At 46.7% G+C, this 21,255-nt stretch overlaps 1 protein-coding gene across 1 annotated transcript; it reads right to left on the bottom strand.

Moving 5' to 3' along the window:
- Positions 1-949: 949 nt before the first annotated feature.
- Positions 950-11,852, bottom strand: LOC103900219 (protein LBH). Its single transcript, XM_009280852.2, has 4 exons — positions 11,755-11,852; positions 7,357-7,444; positions 3,231-3,432; positions 950-2,065 (listed from the first exon to the last, which is right to left on the bottom strand). The coding sequence occupies exons 2-4, from the start codon at positions 7,441-7,443 to the stop codon at positions 1,989-1,991; spliced, it is 366 nt and encodes a 121-aa protein (XP_009279127.1). The 5' UTR covers position 7,444; positions 11,755-11,852; the 3' UTR covers positions 950-1,988.
- Between the last annotated feature and the right edge of the window lie 9,403 nt (positions 11,853-21,255).

The raw sequence follows: 21,255 nt of genomic DNA, 5'->3' as shown, positions 1-21,255 counted from the left end.
TGAAATTCGGTGCTCTGACCAGAATCCCACTCATCCAACAAAATAATTCTGTGACAGCGTAGGTAAGAGAGTCTACATCAAGAAGGCAAAACAGATTGTTATATAGGTTGAGAGAGCAAAGTTTAACTTAAGTATCACATTATACTATACTACACTGCTTATAAAAAGGGTCCTAGTTCCCAAACACCCCAAATAATGAGCTATATAGTTTTGTACATAAATTAATGTTGCTTTGAAGTAAAATAGTCTCTTTCCTTTGTATTAAACATTCATTGCACAGAATTCTTTGTAAGTAAATATATTAAATTTGGTTGCTAAGAAGGTATAAACTTATCTTATTAATACATCTGGCCAGTAAATTTTATCCACCATCACACGATTAAAAGTTGCTGTTAGAGAAAATTATTACTGGAGAAAAGAAAGCACTTGGAAGTCAACTTAGGAGTTAACGCTGGAAGAAATCCTGTTATTTCATTCCACCTACAGCGAGTGGCTTCTTCCAGCTGCAACATTAATTGGAAGTACAGACCCCATCCAGCCCTGCAGAGATGGAGAAAGCCAGCTTCGTAGCTTATGGGACACTCGTCACTGACACAGTCAAACCCTTTTGAGTACATGCATTATCTATCTCCACCAACACTGTCCAAAGGGTAGCATTTTGGGCCAAGATTGGTGCTTCTCCTGGGACGGTGGGAGGGAATCTCTGGGAGGTACCCGTGCAGGAATGGGTTTACCCCTGTCAAAATGGCCCCCAAATCCCCAAGGAAAATCCACTGGAGGCCTGAGGCACCCAGAGACAGCTTGTCCCACCGTCAGCTCTGGTCTGCAGGAGGTGGCCATGCAACCAAAGCCAAGGGGGCCCTGCCGCGGGTTGAGGGCACCCCCCGGTGCCCATGCTCCCGCCGGCAGCGCCGCTTGGGCAGTAGGGAAGCGGGTGTGCGTCCCGCCACCTCGGCACTCCTCCACCCCCTTCTACTGTGGGTGGCTTGGGCGGGACCTGGTATCAGGCGAAACGGAGGGCAGGTTTGGGCCGTGCCATGGAGCTCCTGTCACCCACCCCCAACCACCGCCCGGCTTGGGTCAAGGGAGGAACAGCTGGGCCTCTGCACCCACGTTATACACAAAACATACCAAAAGAAGAATTGTCACAACAATTTCTATTAACAAGGTGGGACAAATCCAGCCCTGGCGGAAGCAGAAGCCATCTCGTTGGCTTCAAGGGAGAGGAGTGCGCGCCACGCCACGGCTGGACCTGGGCCTGAAGAGTGCACGGACAGCACGATCCACCCGACCAAGCCTACAACAGATAGCCTCACTCCACAAACACCAGCGACTAGCTAATCCGCTTCGTCAATGTACAGCGAGAAAGCGTTTCCGAAAGGCCTAAGTCTTATTGAAAAGGTGGCTTAAGAAAAGGCTGGTTCATCCGAATTTGCACAGGTTAGCCAAAGGGAGAGAACTGCTCTGGGCTGCGCCTGGGGCGGCAGCTTGGAGGCAAATCTTACACTTGCGTCTCTATACAAAAGTTACAAAATCAAATGGTGACATTATATTACATCTATTGTCCATAATATCACAGTGCTAGTTTTAAATGGCTAAAAACAAGAAAGGTTTTAGATTTAAGACATCCCTCCTGTAGAAATGTAACCCCTTTGTCCTGCTGTTGATACCTGAAAGCAGCCTTGCTTGAATAAGGTAAATCCAATGAAATGTGCTAATTGAAATTAGGAGCATTTTTCCTTGATAATCTCGTGTTTCCTAACACGTCCCATTGTTTCCCAAGGAAAAATTAAACAAATAATATGAATCCCAGCCTGAAAATCAAAATGTTGAAAAGAACAGTTCTAAAGCCCAGACGCTTCTTACCAGGTACTAACTAAATAAAACCCTTGCAGATTTAAATACAGATTACTTTGACACATCTTCAGAGTGTGTTAGCTTTCCAACAACATTCACAATGAAGTTTCACTTCTGAGGCCTTGGAGTCCCTACTCGTCCTCTTCAGTTCTGCTTTCCAGAGCATCTGTACTGTCTTCCACTTCTTGAGCTGGGTGAGCTAAAGTATCTGCAAAGAAATAGTTCGTCAGCATTTATTTCCCCATACAGGTACAACAGCCTTCATTTGATTCCCTGCTCCACCAGAGAGATGATCTGTCATGGTGCTCAGACTTGACATGAGCAATTCACTGTACTTGCAAACCAGTAGTTAAACCTGGAGTAGGGTACTCTGAGTGCATCACAGCCTGACTTTACAGGGGATGTCAGACCTCAGGACGGGTAGTGAGATGAGGTGATGATCCCTCTCGTTAAAAGCAGGACAGCCACCGTAGTGGGAGGGCTACCTGCTGTCTTAGTGAAATCTGCTCAAACTCCCAGTCCTGAAGACATAACAAGTCCTAATGTCACTGCACAAAAACAACACAGAGGCCCTAATGTGCCACCTGGAGGTCAGGCCATAGATTTGGCTCATATTTCTTCTTGAATGATCAAACCCTGTGGTTGCCACCACCCAGAAATGCCAAGTGGAATAGCAGGTGATTTGACACTTCAAGATCAGACCATTTGTCATCACCCCTTTGAATGTAAGGGAAGGTGTATCTTACACCCTATCCTGGCTGCTGTCGCTGGGCATTTGGGTGGCAAATGGTGCACTGAAATGGAAACCGTGTCACTCTTTAAGGGAAACGGAGAGCACTGAGATGAAAAAAACAGAAATAAATAGACCAGTTCCACGCTGGAGCATTCACAGTGCAAGCTACACTCCAACAAGCTCTTATCTTTAGCTTGTCTTTGTATTTACCCCACAGTGACACTACTAGTCATATCTACATATTTGTGAGCTCCTGCTACATTAATGCACTCCAGGGACACCATGATGTGGTGCACATTTGAAAATGAGCAGCTGTTAAACACTTTGCTTTTAGGCTAGGAGATAGGGAGGTACATATATGCTATTGAACAGGAAACACTGTTTCCTCGAGTGAACTGCTGATGTGCAGTAAACTGCTTGTTGGCCATGCGAGTGGCCAGCACTGAGCCTGATGTGGATGAAAACACCATGTGCTCAAAAGCTACAAGGAAATTTTCAGTCCACAGGACTCCCAGTGCAGGTGTTTCTGGGCACCTTCAAGCACCTACTGCTCTTTGCTACACTATTTACTCAGTGCATGGCATGGCCTGAAATTGCTATTTTCCTATGGGGAACAAGGATGAAAATTACTCATTTAGACCTTCCAGATCCATCTGCTGCTGCTGCTGCTGGACACAGACTCTTTGGTCACCATGAAGACCCTTGTCTTCTGCTGATTTCAGGTCATCAGGAGGCCAGCGCAGCTCCCCGCTCTCCACCTCCCCGGACTCGGTCGGCTCCACCACGATCGACGGCAGTCTTTTGGACAGCTTGGGGTACTTCTCACGTGAGTCTGGGAAGGCCTGGTGAGACATGTCGGGACATGCCTGTCAAAGCCTGGCCCAGGGATGCATATTCAGAGCAAGCAGAGTACACGCCCCATATTAGCATCCTTTCTACATTTGACATGCACTCCCATGTCCACCAAAAAAACCCGTTCAAACTGGTGTAGGGCAAGCAGTCCTGCACACAGAGGATTTCAAAAGCTCCTCAGCGGCCAAGCATGGACACAGAGGGGCTAATAGGTCTCGGCACGCTCTCCCCTGCACATGCTGTCCCTTGCTGGGCAAAGACTAGGACCAGAAACCCAATTTTGCTTGCCAGCATGTGGGGCAGATGATTGCCATGACTTGTGTGATCTGATGGGCACAGTAAAAATGGAGACTCAGGTGACAAAATTCATTATGTTGCGAAACACTTGTGTTTCAGTTCTGGTGGGTTTTTAGGACACAAAGGTCATTGCTGTAACACTAAGCTAAATGGCTGCTGTAGCACTTCTAGCTGCTGTCCTTTTACTCTGATATGATATTCATGTTTTCTTGCGGTGACAGTTTATTAAGAAGCCACCATTCTGCAGAGCTATTTTATGTAATGTGAAACTGTATTTTATGATGCATTCATGCAAAATAGGTAGCCCCAGAGATCATTTTTACACAGAGGATGGTGCCAGCTATTATTTTCGTTTGTCACATTGAAGCTGCAGGTCAAACACTGTGCAGCGATGAGAGCTTGAAGCTGAACTACATCTTTTTAGTGAAGGATATTGTAACACATAAAAGTGCTTTCTTGTTTTCAACATAGCTGGTTCAGTTAAATCTCTCAGGGTACTTTGTTTTGGATTGGGTTTTTTTCTGGGGCTTTTTGAGGAAAATTAATTCTGGCTCCTCCAGGATGTTAACGTAAGACAAACTCTGTTGCTGCTTCACTGAAACCTTATCTCCGGCTTCTCAAACGTCCATATACCCGCACTAATGGGCTCTAAATTTCTCCATGCTAGCTGAGTTTTATTTTATTTTATTTTATTTGTAACAATAAAAGCAAGGTGCAGAATAGGGGACTGAAGGAACTGAACTAGGGGTTGAGAGCAAGAACCATCCCTGTTTAACTCCAGGTGCTGCCACAGGTTTGCTGTGTGCTGGTGGGAACCTCCGCGCATATCTGCAACACGGTCACCGTTGAATCAGAGCCTCTGGTTAGACTGAGCACTGCTGTTATGTGAGCCAGTCTCAGCACTGCTCCTGCTACGAGCACAAGCAGAAACATTCATATATTCCCTAAACACCATAAAACCGGGTACATCCACCAGGACATTGCCAGGGACCTGGACACTGTAGGGTCATAACCCAGTGGAGGCGTTTGCTCCAATGGCTTTTGCAACCTTCCTTCATCCCATGAGCTGCTCTCTCTAAGACCTTAGGGTTTAGTTGTCCCACGTGGCATCAGAACTGGCACAGGGAGGAAAGCCCTTGGGACGGGCAATTCCCTTCCTATGTGTCTGGGAAGCAGCAAGCACATTTTTATCATTGCTGCGATGCCTGTATCTGACTTCTGGAGATGGGGAAGGACAATAATTCTCATCCTGACACCCTTGCTCCCCATAGTAGTGTTGCAGGGATTCATTACTCTTTGCAAATCTACATGAAGGTGAAAAATGTTGTATCGTATTGTTAGTGTTGCAAAGTGAGACACAATTAAGAAGGAATTTTTTTTTGTGAGAAAGCCCCTTCAGTGCAACTAGACCGAGTGAATCACTGAAGGTAAATCGTTCTAATGCCTTCCTGAGCTGCACCCCCATGGGCGTAACTCGTCCTGATCAAGCAATGCTGCTTGTGCTGCCTATCAGAAAAGTTCCCCCCAACTTCCCATTACACAGCCTCCTCCGGAACTGTTTATAATTTGGAAAGACATTTCCATGACAGCTGTCTTGACAGGGAAGAATTTTTTAAGAAGCTGCTAATATGATCCTGCTATTTCCAAAACAGCCTCCTCCGGAACTGTTTATAATTTGGAAAGACATTTCCATGACAGCTGTCTTGACAGTCAAAATTCTTGACAGAATTTTTTAAGAAGCTGCTAATATGATCCTGCTATTTCCAAATACGAGACAAGGTAAAATCTCCTTGGCCAGGACAGGTCCAGAGACACACCTAAGCAGCAGTGCACTCTTCTTCAGTGCTCCCTGAGCCTCACGTCTCGGCTGGCAGAAAATAGCCATAAAATTGTGGGCAAATTGCCTTATTTCCTCCCAGGGCTGCACATACAGGTGACAGCGACCTGTTCCCCCAGTTGCTGCTCAGCCTGCTCGGGTGGCGGAGGGCTGCGTGAGAGCAACCCTGTCTCCAAGCCTGCCAGCAAACCCTGGCAGGGGGATCCAATGCAACAAAATTTCTGCTTTTTCTGTCTGCTTTCTGAAGCCCTAGGAAATGACACACGCTGATCTACAAAAGTGCTAAAAGGAGATTATTATGGCTGCAACAAAATTTAGGAAAGGCACCTGTGCGGCCTCAGCTTGGCTATTTTTGTTTGTGTCATTCTCATATGGTCTTTTCTCACACCAACCACATAATGTTTTTTTCCACTGGAGCCCAGTATTTACCACGTCCCTCCAGGAATGAGTCAGGACTGGCAGGAAGCAGAGCTGCCTGTCCGGCCTCGCTGTGTTTTTCTGCGGAAGCTGGAGTATGTGATGAGTGGGCAGGAGACTGCAGGAAGAGAAGGACAGGTCTTCTGGCCAGAGTGCTTCGAAGTTGCTGGAAGAAACCTAGTTTTCCCGCTGAGTCGCTGACTTTGTGCTACCTCTCGTTTCTTTTGCTTTTTTGCCTCAGTTGGCCATCACTAAAATGTGGATGGTATCACCTTCTCGCAGAGGGGTAGGGTAAAAGAGCTGGGGGAAAACCTCTGGAGCATATGATCAGGGACACCATAGAAAAGCCATAAAAACATAGGTAGAGTCGGAGTTGGCACAGAGTTTGGACAGTGTACACTAACACAATAATGAAAACTTGGGACTCGGTGAAAAAGAGGAAAGAGAATATTGAAAATGTGCTCGTTGAGTGAGCAGCATCTATCGTGTGCGGTCGACGAGGCACGGGAAAGCCTATGGTACCCTTATTAATTGCATACAGCCTTTCATTACATGCACAAGTGATCTGAAAGGAATTTGCAAAATTTCAGTTCTGACTTTCCTGGCTTCCAAATGCTTGACTTTAACCTGCAACAGGCTTCTCCTAGAGTAGCTTTCTGAGTCTGCCCACAGTAATACATCTTGTGTTGAGAAGCAACTCAGGTCCACCAGGACACGTTTAGGTGGTTTGTCCCCAGCAGTGACACCGAGAGTCACGAGCACAATCACAGAGCACAAATCAGGGCATGGAGGTTGTCACAAGGGGGGCTCGTAATCCCTCCCGCTGGAAACAGCACCGCAAGCGGGTACACGAGTGGGTGTCTGAGAACGCCTGGGGACAGAAAATGCTCTTGCACCTGCCAGCAAATGGCCCTGACCAGTGCTGCTGCTACAATGCCACGGCCATTTGTGTGAATTACACCATCATTTCAAATGGTCTCTTTTCTAAAAAGGGAGCTCCCTCTGAGCCTGAGGAAACTTAGCTCATTACAAGGGTGGCCGCATAAAAGCTGTGGTACAGTATTGGCTGGATGCCTTCATCACGCGATGGTTGCTCAGACAAACACCCTCTTTGCCTGCATCCCCACAGGGGCAAGGCATCGCTGCCACCGTGCCCTGGAGGCCTGGCACCCAACAAAACCCTCCCGCCAGAACTGTTACCTTTTAAAAATAAAACCTAAGTAGGATCAAACATGTATTTCAGGGCTTGTTCTTCTGGCAGCTGTGCTCTGCAATTCAGCATCTACGTGCATGACAGTTAGTGGTTGCATTACATTGCTTTTGAAAAGCAGCTCAGGATACTTTCCAGTTTTTCTAAAGTTACCTGGCTTGAAGGGCCTCCTTCCTCAGGAGTCTGGCTGAGTGTGAATTCCTCCATCACCGGTTCCCGTGTGTTCATCACCTCTGTCATGCTGTGAATATTAAATCAGAATTGGAAAACTCAGCTCTGAGCTTTGGCCCCATAGTTAATTTAACAAAAGACTTTGGCTTTTCATATTTGTTAAAATAATTGTGTTACAGATTGTCCTTTCTAAACAGCCCCCCAAAAAGTGTTTCCTTGGCCCTCCAAGCCAACTGCTACCACTGCATGCCATGATGCAGAGCAGGGCATCGACTCCAGCTGCCCCCCCCAGGACAGCAGAGAGGACCCCCATAGAGTCCCAGATTCATCAGCAGGAAAATATGAGCCCTCCTATGTTATCAGCAACCAGTTCATTACTAATATATGAGCTCAGAAATTGCATCTGTTGACTAAAACCAGTTACTCGTGGAAATATCAGCCTTGAACTAAATTCTCATTCTGATTCTTCATAACATCTTCAATATTTGCTCTTCCCAGATGTCTCTTCCATTTAATTATGAGCCAGCAGTTCTTTTAAACTGTTAATTCCAGACACACCAGCTGTATCGGTGTCCAAGGGCCAGATTTTCAGTAGTCTTTACTTGCCTGAATGTTCAGAGAGGTGTTGAGTGGGATTTTCAAATGCATCAGGGAAGGTTTGGCACCTAAATCTCATTTAAATCAGGGACTTAGGAACCTAAGCTGCTTATGTGCCCATTAAACATCCCCCTGTGCTGTCTGGCACCCGAGGCACTACAGTGCTGGCCCTTGCACTCTCCTTGTTCCACTGGGCACTTCGGCAGCCCGGAGCAGAGGGATGAGAGCCGGCTGCAGTCGTCGCTGCAGAGAGCTCAGCCCAGCCCATGGCTGGGTAGCCACGCGTCTCTACGGCGTTAGGATTTTCCTCACATTTGAGATCTATAGATATAGCATTCTGTTGAAAAATTTGAGGATGCCTGAAAACTTCATAGCACATATTAAGCACGTAGGAGCAAACAGAGCCTGAACCACTCTGTGTGACCTACAGACTGAAGGGGCCACGTTCATTTTGGATGGGAATACATCAGCCCTGGATGGGTTTGGCCCCAGGCATTTCACTCTCTCTAGCTGGCATTCGTCAGGTACAGCACCTACTGGCTGCCAGAGCCTCCTGCAGCACGCAGAACGTAGGCATCATCAATTACACCGCCCTGCCACCTGCCACAGCAAGCACCCCTTTAGGCACGACTAAATGCTGCCATTAATTCTGGCCCTGCTTCACACACAAAAGCCTTCTTTGTAAAGGCTGCTCCTACTGAGAAATGCAAACTAAAACATCTTAAGGATAACTTGTTTCAGGCTTGCATTACCAATTACCCCACAAAACTAAATTTTACAATATCTGCAATTACTACAAAACCCTTCACAATGACTTTAATTAGCTGTAGCACAGAGCAGCGTGATATCACAGAGACTTTCACTCCCACTGCATCATATTTAAAAAAGAGCACGGCAGACCCAGGAGACGCTTGAGCTCAGCTGTGGGCCAGGACCCGACCCCACAGGCATCCATCATCAGCTTAGGGAAAAGCCCTGAAACGCCAGCCTTGGACCCAGCCAACGCTGAATTAAACAGCACGTTTCCTGGTACACACACACACACCCACACACCCACACACCAGGGGAGCAGAACCAGGCTCTGAAACTCAACCACTGATCTGGGCATCCCCCAGCTTACACAGCCTGAATCCTCCCAGAGCCACAGAACAGCAGAAGAAGGACAGAGTCTGCCTGCTAGGAAAAGAGTTTTGATTTCCCTGCCCTTGCTTGGACCTGTACCCGTCCCCAGGGACACTGCATCAGGACACCACAAACCACCTAATCAGTAAAACATTTATTTTCTGGACACATGCTTTTATTCCTGCAGCATCCAGTGGGCCATACCACTGGGCACCCATGGATGACAACACTGAGGGACTGGTGATCTGGAAATGGGAGACCCTTTCCTGGAGTGGTGACCATGGGCCCAGCTGTGCCAGCTGTTCCTACACCCCAAGACAGTGCTTAAAAAGGACAGAGCTGTGCCCTTGGACCTTTCCCTGCCCAAAAGGAAAGCAGGACCCCCTCCGTTGCCTCCTCCCTCTGATGACCCCTGGCGCTCATGCAGTTCTTGCCTTTTTTCCCCATCCGGGTTTTGGTCTCTCCCTTGGTCCCAGAGGGACCCTGTTGTATCCCTCCTGCTGTCCCTCCAGGGCTGCCTCTGCGGATGACCATGCTGGGCCATAGCGGGACCCCGCTCTCCCACCCCAACTCTTTGGGAAGAGTTTGTTGGAGGGCTTTCACATCGCCTGTTAGCCAAACCCAGACGTGAGCCAGAGGAGCACAGGGCCCACTGCTCTGACCATGTCCAAGGTGAACATCTTTCTTTTCAGATCCTTTTTGGGGTTCAGTGCCCCATCCCCAGCTGTCCTGGATTGCAGGGAAAGGGAAATGAGAAAGTGTGTGTCTGGCTGGAAATAATCCTGGAGCCTTTGTGGTGGGCCAGGATTTATGAAGTCTTGGGCTTGGCTACCACAGAGAAGACATGTCCCACTGCTGTGTGTCCTGGGGGTTGGTCCCCGCTAGCCAGCGGCAGACTCCTGCAGTCGCCCACAGCTGGTTGGTTTATTTGAGCAGTCTTTCAATATGTACCAAGTGTTTAAAACACTTCTCTGTCCTTGTTCCATGGGGCATTAGAGATATACATCCACACATGCACTGTCAAATGTGTCATATGAGCTCAAAGATGTTGTTAAGACCTCATGAAATTCTATTATTGAGCAATAACGGGCTTCGTGCTTCCCTAAGACCACATTACACCCCGCAGATTATTTCTAAATGACAAAGACAAATGATTCTGGCTAGGAAAATGGTGACAGTTCTGCCAGTGTTACAGCAGATGCCTCAGTGAATCAGCTCTCAAGCTGTTAAAGCCCAGGCCATTTCACAAAATCTGTGCAACTTAAGGCTTTGATTGAATAGGATGGCAGAAGTGATTGTACTTGATGTGTTTCAGAAAAGAACATGGGGCCATGCAATTGGCAAAATAATTAGGCTTTAACTGGAATAGATTAATTGTTCTCAGTCTCCACTTAGAAACAGTAAAGGAAAGCAGAAGAATCTATATGGGCTGTGAAAGCAGAGGTGCTTCTAACAAGCTTAACTAGGTATGTAACACTACAAATAACTAGAAGTAAAATAATTGAGAATGCCGCTGCAAATCAGTTCATCTGAAACTTCAAAATCATCTGTAGGACATCACTGAATTGTTTATAAAGCCACAGAATCTGAAAAAGGGGTTTGGTGGCTGTTTAGAGCTTTTTTAATTATGATATGATTTATGTGCAGGAGAATTTTTTACTTTTCAGCCAGTTTTGATGGAAAAATATTGAGCCACTTTTAGTGCTGCTTTTATGTGAGACGTACTAACATACAACAGAAAAGTGGCTGATACAAGCAAATTATTATAACAACTATATCTTTTAAATTCGGTCTTGCATTCACTTTATGTACGGTAGATGCTGATATCACCAATGACATACAGTAGCCATAGTGATGCAAAACAAGGCAATAAATAGCATTTACAAACAAAGAATAAATTCTGTTCTGGTGGATGAGTCACCTACCCTGAACCTTAAAATTCTTGTGGCAGTGAATTAAGAGATGCATTTACTTCCCCTAGGTTTAATTAAGCACAAATATACCAATTAGGAAAAACAAAAAAGCAAAATCTGTTCTAGCTTTCCTGTGAGAAAACTACATTTAGAGAAGATTATCTTAAATGCAACTGCTACAGTTGCAGGACCACGCTATGCTGATCTTTTTCCAGGGGCATGGAGCAAATGCACGGCTCAGGTTCTGCTGTTTGTGATGGCACTAACAAGGTCAGTAACATACAGAACAATATATAGGTTGACAAGTGCTAAACCACTTACCATGAGAAAGTGCTCAAAAACAATGCACACATTTTTATTTTAGGTTTTGAACAGAGGGCAAAACTGACCTGTGAAATTCCTGGCGGCAAAACAGTATTTGAATGAAGACCAGCTTCAGGATTCAAAAACATGAAGCACTTTATGCAGCTATGGAAAACCGGCAGGTTGCGCGACATAAGCAAAGATTTCCTTAAGAAGAGGGGCAAAACCACATTTTATGGGACAGGCTCAGCCACGGTTAGGAAGAGCTGTTACCTGAAGCAAGGATCAGCCTGGAGGATGCTCAGACAAGCACCAAACTGAGGCCTGATCCTGCTCTCACCTCACCAACCAGGATGGGCAGCAAGAGGGGACACCCGGCCAGACCATGAGGCTCCGTGGGCGATAAATGGCAAGTACAGGGCAATGACAGAAGAGAGCGCATTACCTTCAATCACATCAACGGATGTCGCTTCCAAAAACTGTCCTTGCTGCAGGCGTCCACGTCGCTGATGAAGTGTCGTACAAACTCTGTCAAATCCTAAAAGTGCCTGAAAGACACATTACAACAGAGTCAGAGCGTGCAACCAAAGCTACAACGCTGGCAGTGACCAGTGTGAAAGAGTACTACTGAAAACTTGCTGCAGAAACTCCTGCTGTGAAGGTCTGTATAAATTTCTACGCCAGATGGGATTTGATCTCGCTAAGGACGCAGCTCGTAGCATACCTTGTGAATTACCGAGGCAATTAATATTCCAGAAACACCCAAAGCTCTTAGCTGAAATACCTTGCAACCTGACTCTTTTGCGATGCTAAACCTTATTCCTTAGTGTAAGCTACACAAAAACTGCTGAAACTGGGACACTCTGAAATTCTCCCATACAGGAATTTTGATGATAGTTGGAAAATCAGAAAATAAAAACATATACCCTTATTTGGCAGGATCAGCGTTCTTAGTAAGACATGATTCAAAACATCAAAGAACGAGATTCCTGCTCAAGAAGCTACTGGTCAAGACACAAAGAAGACAAAATATGCTGAAAGAAGAATACCTTAGGATTACATTACTGCATGTTTGTTTCAGATGTCACAGGAGAAGTGATTTTTGCAAAGGTCTACTCCAAACTGAAGGCAATACTTTGGTATCCAGACAGGGAGCCTGGTGAGCAGAGGTGAGGATCCCACCATTTCAAAGCGTGAATCACTGATTTCTGATGACTTCTCTGTCAGAAAGTCTTAGCTGAAGAGCTTGAGGAGTTACAGTGCTGAAATATAGTCAGTATCTTGGCCAAAGATGATTTTCGGAGAAATTTGTTCAGCCCTACAGCTTGCCAAGTATATATTCATGCCAGCCACAGCTATTTCCTTGGATGGGAAAAAGGTGTTTTCAGTGAAGTGAATGGCACTAGTGTATATATTTTATATCCTCCAGTGGTTTGGATTCCAGCCCAAGTGATTAAACAAATCTACCTGCTCTGGAAGCCCTTCTACCAAGATTTATAACACTGGACTAACTGCACACTGATTTTATTCAAAAACAGTGACAGAGGAAAAATTGTGCATTGCATTTTGGAGTTTCTTCTCATGCCACAGGCCATGCTTATTGCAAATTAGGGAAGCAGGAAATCACATCTCCATCCCCAGGATTCAATTCAGAAGGTTTAATTCTTGTCTGGCAATTTTCCTTCCTAACCAATGATCACACCAACTTCAGAGAGGCTAATGTTTTGTCCCTTAAAAATTCATGACTGCACTCAGTGCTTGTCTCTTGTATGGAAACCAGAGAGCATCCGATACCATGTTATCCAATACTCTGCGAAGAAGATTTTTATCCCACTACTCGTTACAAAACTGCTGCTATTAAACTTATGAAAATTCAGCACGAACTTGTCTACCTTCAATCTCTCCTTTAGAAAAGTCTGGATGTAGTAAGAACAGTTATTACACGGAGTCATCTCTCAATGAGAGACAAAATGGTGTAAGAGATAACGAACCGGGCACCACATGGCCACTGGTTGGAATCCAAGCCAGGCCACTTGCTATTTAGAGGTATCTTCAGATGCCTGGTTAGCGGTATATAAGGATCCACGCAGTACTGAATGAATTAAACCCACATCCATTGCTTTTCCAGTCTCAGCAAAGGACTTCTGGATTGGACTGACCCAAGACCAACCCCCTCTCCAACGTTTTGGGCAACTCTGTCCTATGGTGCATGCAATGTTTGAGAGGGGATGTCAGCCCCTGGGGCTCAGCTACTTGAAAGCTGTAGTAAAATCACTTAAGGACTGCAGCGTGGAAGAAGTCCCTTCTCCCAGCCCCACAGCCATATTTAAAAACACAAAAACTTCTTCCCAGTCAAGATTGTTGAATAATTCAGTGTTTCCAGTGTACGCATTTATTCTCTGAAGAGGAAATACTCACTTTATCTACCTAATAGATGTGATTATCGGGGGCAAGCCCCCCCCCCCCCCCCCCCCCCAGCCATATTTAAAAACACAAAAACTTCTTCCCAGTCAAGATTGTTGAATAATTCAGTGTTTCCAGTGTACGCATTTATTCTCTGAAGAGGAAATACTCACTTTATCTACCTAATAGATGTGATTATCTTCTTTCACTGACACTAGAGGAAACAAACTAATACTCTTCCTTCTACGATACTGCTTAATCTTTTAAAAACAAGGCATGGCTACTGAGACCATGCAACGAGCCTTTACTGCAGTGAAAACAGTCTGGAAATTACTCGAGTAAAGCCTTTCTCCGCTTATCTCTTCTTGTCCTTTCTTACTTTTACCCACCTTTGCTGCTTTGCTGATTAGTCCAGCCTGGAGTCTGTTTGCTCAATGCACCCTCTCCCAACCTACCCCTCTTCTGCCCCCAAAATAACTTGCCCTCCTTCACCTCAGCTTGATAACCAGCTTCTTGTCCAGCTCCAGGAGAACCAACATAGCTGTGCTGCTATTAACAGTGACCAAGAAGTCTCAAGCCTCAGGGACGAGTGACACTGCCTGGCCACCCCTCCTCTGGGCTTGGAGAGCCCTGCTACACCTCCCAGTAAAGAACAGTTGATTTAGGGACTACTCCAATGAGCTGGTCATGTCCTGCCTCTTCAGGAGCTGTAGCACCAAGCAAAGTGTGAGGAGATACAACCAAGGGAATGATAAGAGAGCTGGTTCCACCAGTGAGACCAAGCAACGCTTCAGTGGTGGCCCCTTTGCCCAGATCAAGGGCCCTCAGCCTCACACCCCACACAAAGGGATGGATTTCCACCTGTGCTGTTTGGCACGGGCCAAAAGCCCAGGCACCAAAAGGTGCTCTCCGGGCTTCTCTCCCACTTTGGAAAGCATCTGGGACACATTGTGTGTTTGGAGTCTCTACACCACAGGGACATGGTCTGTCCTGGTGGGGTGGTCTCACCACCCACGGGAGGACAACCGGCGCCAGGGAGCAGAAGCAGGATGTTGTGCAGCAATTCTGGCCAGCTGGGGTGTGTGGGAAGCCCAGCCTGGCTGTCTCTCCTGGGTCGTGCCTGGCCTTGCTGTGCAGGGAGAGGACTCCACCACGCACAGCAGTGGAGGCCTTTCCTTAGGATAAATCCACTGTGAATTGCAAAGTAGATGTTTTTAAGGCGAGCATGCTTCATCGGGCAAAACAGAAATAGGAACCGGCCACATGTTGCAATCCTAGCAGCCCGCAGATCGTCCGCTTGATAAAGGAACCCTGCGTTTCAGAGACGCCGAGCCCCGAATGCTTCCTCGGGAGACAGCAGCACCTCCAACATCAGGTCAGTTTTATTTAGAGATGCCTCCTACTCTGAAAGCATCACCCCTCCTCTCCCAGCTGCCCCAGTGTTGGAGACAACTGGGTGGCAGAGGGAGACCTGATCTCAGGGTGCCAGGGCTGCTGCTAGATTAGCAGGGGCTGCGGGACAGCCTCTTCCCCTCCCAGGCTTTCCGAGTTAATCATTCCCCCACTAAGCACTCATGGAAATATTATGATAACAGCCTAACAATACCACATTGAAGGTGCACCTTCTAAAAAATAAGTGTAGATAGGCGGCAGAAATTGGCCTTGAACCACTGCTCCATGTGCAAATTTATAATTTTTTCTGGCACCGCAGAAACGGGAGCCCTCCCCTTCTTATTTCAATGGGACAATCCCAGGGGCTTTACCAGCCCCGTATTTAAATTGTGCTGGAGAGACGTCCCCGACGCGGCTCTGGGCTCAGCCTCGCACGCGGGAGGACTGTAAACACCGAGCTCTGGGAGCTCGCCCATGCAATCGCAGCGCACACGCGGTTCCCACTTATTTCAGATAGTGCCTCAAACAAACCAGAAGTTCAGCCTTGGGCTCCCCCCCCCACTTCACCACACTAAAGCCTCTTTTCTTCCTTCAAGGAGCCTAGTCTTTGTGTGTGCTACAAAAAGAAACCCCTGCTATTGATTACAAGGAAAATTGGGACAGGGCATGCATAAGAATTGTGTTAGGCAGGAGAAGCAATGGTCTACTGCTTGATTTTTGCAAAGTGGAAAATTTCAGCGGGCCACAGTAAACCCTGCTCAGCAATTCCCGATAAACAAACAGGTCGAAGGAGGTCTTTCCACCCCGAAGAAGAAAGGGTGCCTTATTTGGGCCACTTTGCTGCAGCAGATCGGGCTGTCAGTTCAGCCAGGGTGGATGAGTGGGCGATCTAGGACAGAGCTACGGTTGTTGTGGCGGATGAAGCCATGAAGGGGCTGCTCACATGGTACCAGAAGGTGCACAGCCCTGCAAGGAAATGTCAGTTGGCACTTTCTAGGGCCAGGTGCTTCTGTGGATCCAACTCTTCTATGCCTCAGTCTTATGTTAGTGTCCTAGGAGGATGGAGCTACGGCTTAGGCCCTGCAGTGCTTCAGGCCACACAGGTGGCCTGGGCCATCCATAGGTAGGACCATGCCCAGTACCTCTGCTGAGGGTGGGACCTTTCTCAGTGCTTCAGGCCACACAGGTGGCCTGGGCCATCCATAGGTAGGACCATGCCCAGTACCTCTGCTGAGGGTGGGACACTAGCTTCAGCATCTTGGCACAACCCAAAATAAGTGCTTACCTCAGTGACACCCTGCAGCCTCCAATTTCCATGACTGCCTACTGAGCTCAGCTTTTGGACACTGTGGATAGGAACCTGGGACAGCTTCTTTGTTTCCCCTGGTTGCACGTTTGTAATGGATGCACTTTATGAAGTGTTGTGGATTCCATGGGACTAGCGAAATGTAAATTACCGCACGGACCACAGAAGATGAATGCGCGTGTGTATGAACTCCTATTTAAACCTCCCACTTCTTTTTGGATGCAAATCTCTTTCCTAAGCAACTGAGAAAAGTGCGATATGTGTCAGAGTCTGGAGATTAGAGATCTGTTCTGTTCCCTCATTTCAGAAGCTCTTGTCTTCGGCCACCCACACAGTACTTGAGTTCTGCTCTCCGCAGGCCAAAGCTGCCTTCCTCTCCTCGGCAGTGTGTGCTCTGCAGAAGATGTCGATCTCTCTCAGGAAGCAGCAAGATGAAATGACTCTCGATGTGGAGGAGCAGGCATTTCAGCATGAGACACAGCATGTAGTTTGGGAGAGCGAAAAGGGGTAGGAGGCTGCTATTTCCAGACCGTGCTGCCTCTCACCGCTAACTTCACAACAAGCTGCAGTTTTTACTGTTCCTGCTCCAAAGAAGCTACTGGGGTAAATATCACCCTGGGGAATTTCTCAAACACTCATCTGTGGACTACCAACACTAGAAAACACAGGCTCGCAAAGGGCACGATACTGGCAGATCACTCTAACTCAACCTCCTTGACTCCTGGTGTTGCACAGTGAGGCATCAGGGAGCCGTGGTTCTTCTTACATCCCCAGCTCCTGGAGCGCCATGACTACACACAAACCTCAACTTCCAGTTTGTTGTAGTTGTCCAAGTTCCTACTGGCCCTGTTTGCAAAAAGGAGCTAGAAACTTGACTCATAAATGGTCAAAGAAGAAGGGAAAAGAACTAAAATGTGCCTGTGTTTAACTACCACAATTTTTAAAGCAATCTCACAATTTGGGGGTAATTTAACTCAAAGTTTGTTGCAAATGATGTTTGCAATGCTGCTTGCTACGGTGCTTCCTTCGTGGGTTTTTCTTTTTTCTTTTTCTTTTTCCTGGTTGCTTTAGAGAAACTCATTTATTTCAGCTCTTTGATCTCAGCACTAAACTACCTGAGCTTCCTCGCGGAAGATGCCACAAGGGATAGGTATGGCAAGGGAGGAGAGCGGGGCAGCCAGCCAGGATGCTCGGAGATAGGGATGAGGAGCAGACAGCCAGGAAGCATGTGCAGAGCAGCGGAGGGAGGAAGAAGCAGAGCAGATGGGAAGAATGACTAAGCCAGCTCCTCCGAATGATGGTAGACCTTGGTATCATGGAAATCTCCACAGAGTCCTCATGGAACCGTGTGCCAAGAGAAAGTTTGGATTTATTTTTTTTAACATCGGATTCAGCAGCTAATTGATGTGGAAGGACCTTATTAAGAAAACAGCCCCATCAAAATTAGAGATAACCCCCAACAAGCTGTTAAATGTTTTTAGAGGTACCTCTTCTGGTACTCGCTGTGCAAATACTCTCTCATCTGAGAACTTGCTTTTGGGATCAGAAATGCCTGTGCTGAGCAGAGTGTTTCTGAGCTCTGCTCACGCAGTGAACCTTGCATTGGCTTCAATTTCTCAAAACAACCTTACAAAGCCAGCACCTTACAAATAACTATATCATTCCTTCTAGTTCAGAGCAACCGTTACTAAAGGGTCTCAGAAAGAAATGGGTTTGTTTCTGAGATCTTCCCTGGAAGTTGACGATTCTCTCATCCCTCATATTTCAGGCCATGATTGTCCCCCACCTTACAGCACCCGTGGGGATTGGTGACAGATGAAAATTGGCTTCCTGTGCTTCTTTCTACTGTTCCCTAGGTATTTCTGGATGGTCCTGAATTCAGGCCACAGTCCCACGAGCAGAAGATGAGTGAGGAAAAAAGTATCTTAGAACATTGACACAGAGTAGGTGACTCTTAGATGGAAATGTCATGGGAAATGGATTGTGAAATGTCTGATGTCTTTCTGGCACTGTGAAAGAATACTCTGGATAGTCTATCACCGGGCTCATTTCTAGGTAACAGAATAGGGTAAGAGGTTAGGTACAGTTAGGTAGAACGGTATTTACTTAAAAGATAAACTAGTTCTTTCCTTGTAACTCTGGGGAAATTGGAATATGGTGCTATCAGTGCTGTAATATGACGCAATATTGAGCATTTAGTAGAGAATTCAGCAAAGCCAACACAGCAAAAGTGTTAGATTTTAAAAACAAGCAAACAAAAACCCACCAGACACTCCTAAGAGAACAAAGACAATTAAGAGACTTTTAATGTTCCCTACTGGTAATTAACAGCACAACTGCAGGTGTCACGACATCACAACCTCACACCAGAGATGCAGCTGGTTTTCTCTAGGAATTAAAACTCCGTAAGCTTAATTGAATTTCCAAGTATGGGAAGTTGCCCCAGCCTGAGATGGAGGATGTGAGAACACCGTGTGCTATCGCAGCAGGGATGAGCACGATGGAGGGTGAGGACAACACACAGCTAAAAATAAAGAAATTATTATAAAGACAAATATGCAGTATGGTTTTTTTTGAATGAGTCATTAACGCTGAAAGCAGATATGCATTAATAGGGCTATGAGTCTTCCTGCGAACCAATTAACAAGCACCTTCCGGATGTAGAGGTCTCCTAAATATTTGCACACAGGCAGTTTATGTGTGTGCATGTCAGAGACAGAACTCAGCTGAAAATTCAGGTTACATCTTACAGAAGTTGCAGTGGTCTCAACAGAGGAGATGGACTTGGACTATTCTCTCCTAGTCCTATGGGGACATGGGCACCACGGAGCAAAATGCTGAGGGATCAGTCAGTGCACCCTGATGAGAGCAGGGGCTTGTCCTGCTGGACCACAGCTTCTTCCAGCACTGGTATCTGCTCTCCAGAGGACGGTACTGGTCACACTCTCTCTGAACCGTGAGGGAGAGGTGATCCCAGCCCCTAAGGACTTGCCATCAAAGAGGGACAAAGGCTGAAACAGGGGGCTGAGATAAGGTTTTAAGGACCTGTTGGTATCAATCAGTCTTTTCATTCTACCTGGTTGTTATTGGTTGGCAGTTTTCCCGGGGTTTGCAATAAAGTCTTCCTTTGAAGACGGAAAGTGCAGGAAATTGATTCATTTACAGATTTTTCCAGACAAGGTACGCATGTCTGAGGAGTAAAGGGAAGGACTGTTGCTGAGGCAGATGCTGGTCTCCTTGAAGTCATGGCAGGGCTCCTCCTGCCTTAGATGACATAGAATCCGCCCCAGATCAAGGCTTCTCTGACTGACCCCTCCGAAATAGACAGATGTGGTTAAATACGCTCAAACGCAGGGGCTCAAATGCAGGGGCATAATTTCAGAAATGAGAGAGAAGGAGCAATTTCAGCCTGTGACACTGCGGGGTTGATACCTCATCTATGCAAAAGCCTGTTGCTTAATACAAAGAGATCATTGTGAGAAGGGAGGGAAAGTAGTGATTACATTTGCACGTTCATTTCTTCTGCTAAAGTAATGTACCAGAGACGTTAGAGGAAATTCCACTTGATTGACAAATTGTCAGGCTAGATTGGGAAAGCAAGGAAACCAGGTCAAGTCATTCCCTGTTTGCTTGTTTTCTCTCTGTAATCATAATGTTGACTCTGAAAACATGTTTTTTAAATGGAATATTAATTATCAAAATCCTGAGCTGTGAGCTGGATTCTTTTCTGGGCACAAAATTTGTTGCTCATTAAATCTAAGAGATGGAAAACACTGGCTTGAGCCTGGTTGTGTGTAGGCAGATTTCCCCGCTTCACCTTCATTTTCAGGCTACTCATAAGGAGGCATTGTGCAGAGAGCCAGGCTGCAAGACAGACGTGAACACCAACTTCTGGGTCCCTCAATAAGATTTGAACCTATAGCCAGGAGGGCTTCCTTTATGTACCACTGTACCACTGACTATACGACTGCAGTAAAGTCAGCAAAAGACTAATGGAAACAAATTTCTCTCTGTATATCGCTTACTGTGGCTTGAGGGGTTACTGCTACATCCAGCCTAACCTAACTCCCTTCCGCGACTGTAGCCATATTCAGAGATCTACAAACACGGCTCTGTCCCAGATGAAAAGAAAATTTTTGTGGTATGTTCATTAGGCTGCAGGAAAATATTCACACCCCTTACTCAGAGTGAAACATAGTCCTCATTTACAGAGCAAAGTAGGTTCTTTCTTTCTCTGCAAGTAATCGTATGTGTGGCATTTGCTACCTGATGTGAAAGGCAGGATTTCAGTGTTCTTCTACCCAGTTCAGCTAGGCTGCAACCAAAAGCATCATTGTCTTAAACTTGCGCTATGTTACCCGCTTCCTTGCCTCAGAAGTTGCCTTGAAAAAAAACCGGAATAAACGAACAGCTGAGGCGGTGGCAGACCACAAACCAACAACTCCCTCAGTGCTACGCTCATTCATCGGGATTCCTTCGCACAGCCCTTTCGGCTGCCGAAGTAGTTGGTGGGGTTTTTTTTAAAGGAGAACCCATTCTTCAGTGAATTCTCCTTAACACCCTTTACTCAAAAAAAAAAAAAAAAAAAAAACCTCTTCCAAATCTACAGCTCTGCCTACACGCCGCAAAATGGGACCCGGGCGAGATGCAGGCGATGGCGGGGCCGGGCTGAACAATGGAGCCAGCGGCAGGGCGGCAGGGGAGACCAGCCATCCCGGCCGGGCCGAGCGTGTCGGGGGCAGCCAGCGGGCACCGGGGCGAGGGGGGAGACGCCGCGGGGACCCTCGCCGGGAGCTGGCATCTGCGGCTCGCCGCAAAATAGCGCGGCGGCTCACCCGGCTCCGT

Source organism: Aptenodytes forsteri, unplaced genomic scaffold (assembly GCF_000699145.1).
Source record: "Aptenodytes forsteri isolate BGI_AS27 unplaced genomic scaffold, ASM69914v1 Scaffold193, whole genome shotgun sequence".
Classification (NCBI taxonomy): domain Eukaryota; kingdom Metazoa; phylum Chordata; class Aves; order Sphenisciformes; family Spheniscidae; genus Aptenodytes; species Aptenodytes forsteri.
The sequence above is the reverse complement of the archived record's forward strand: the minus strand, read 5'-3'. Positions and strand labels throughout refer to the sequence as shown.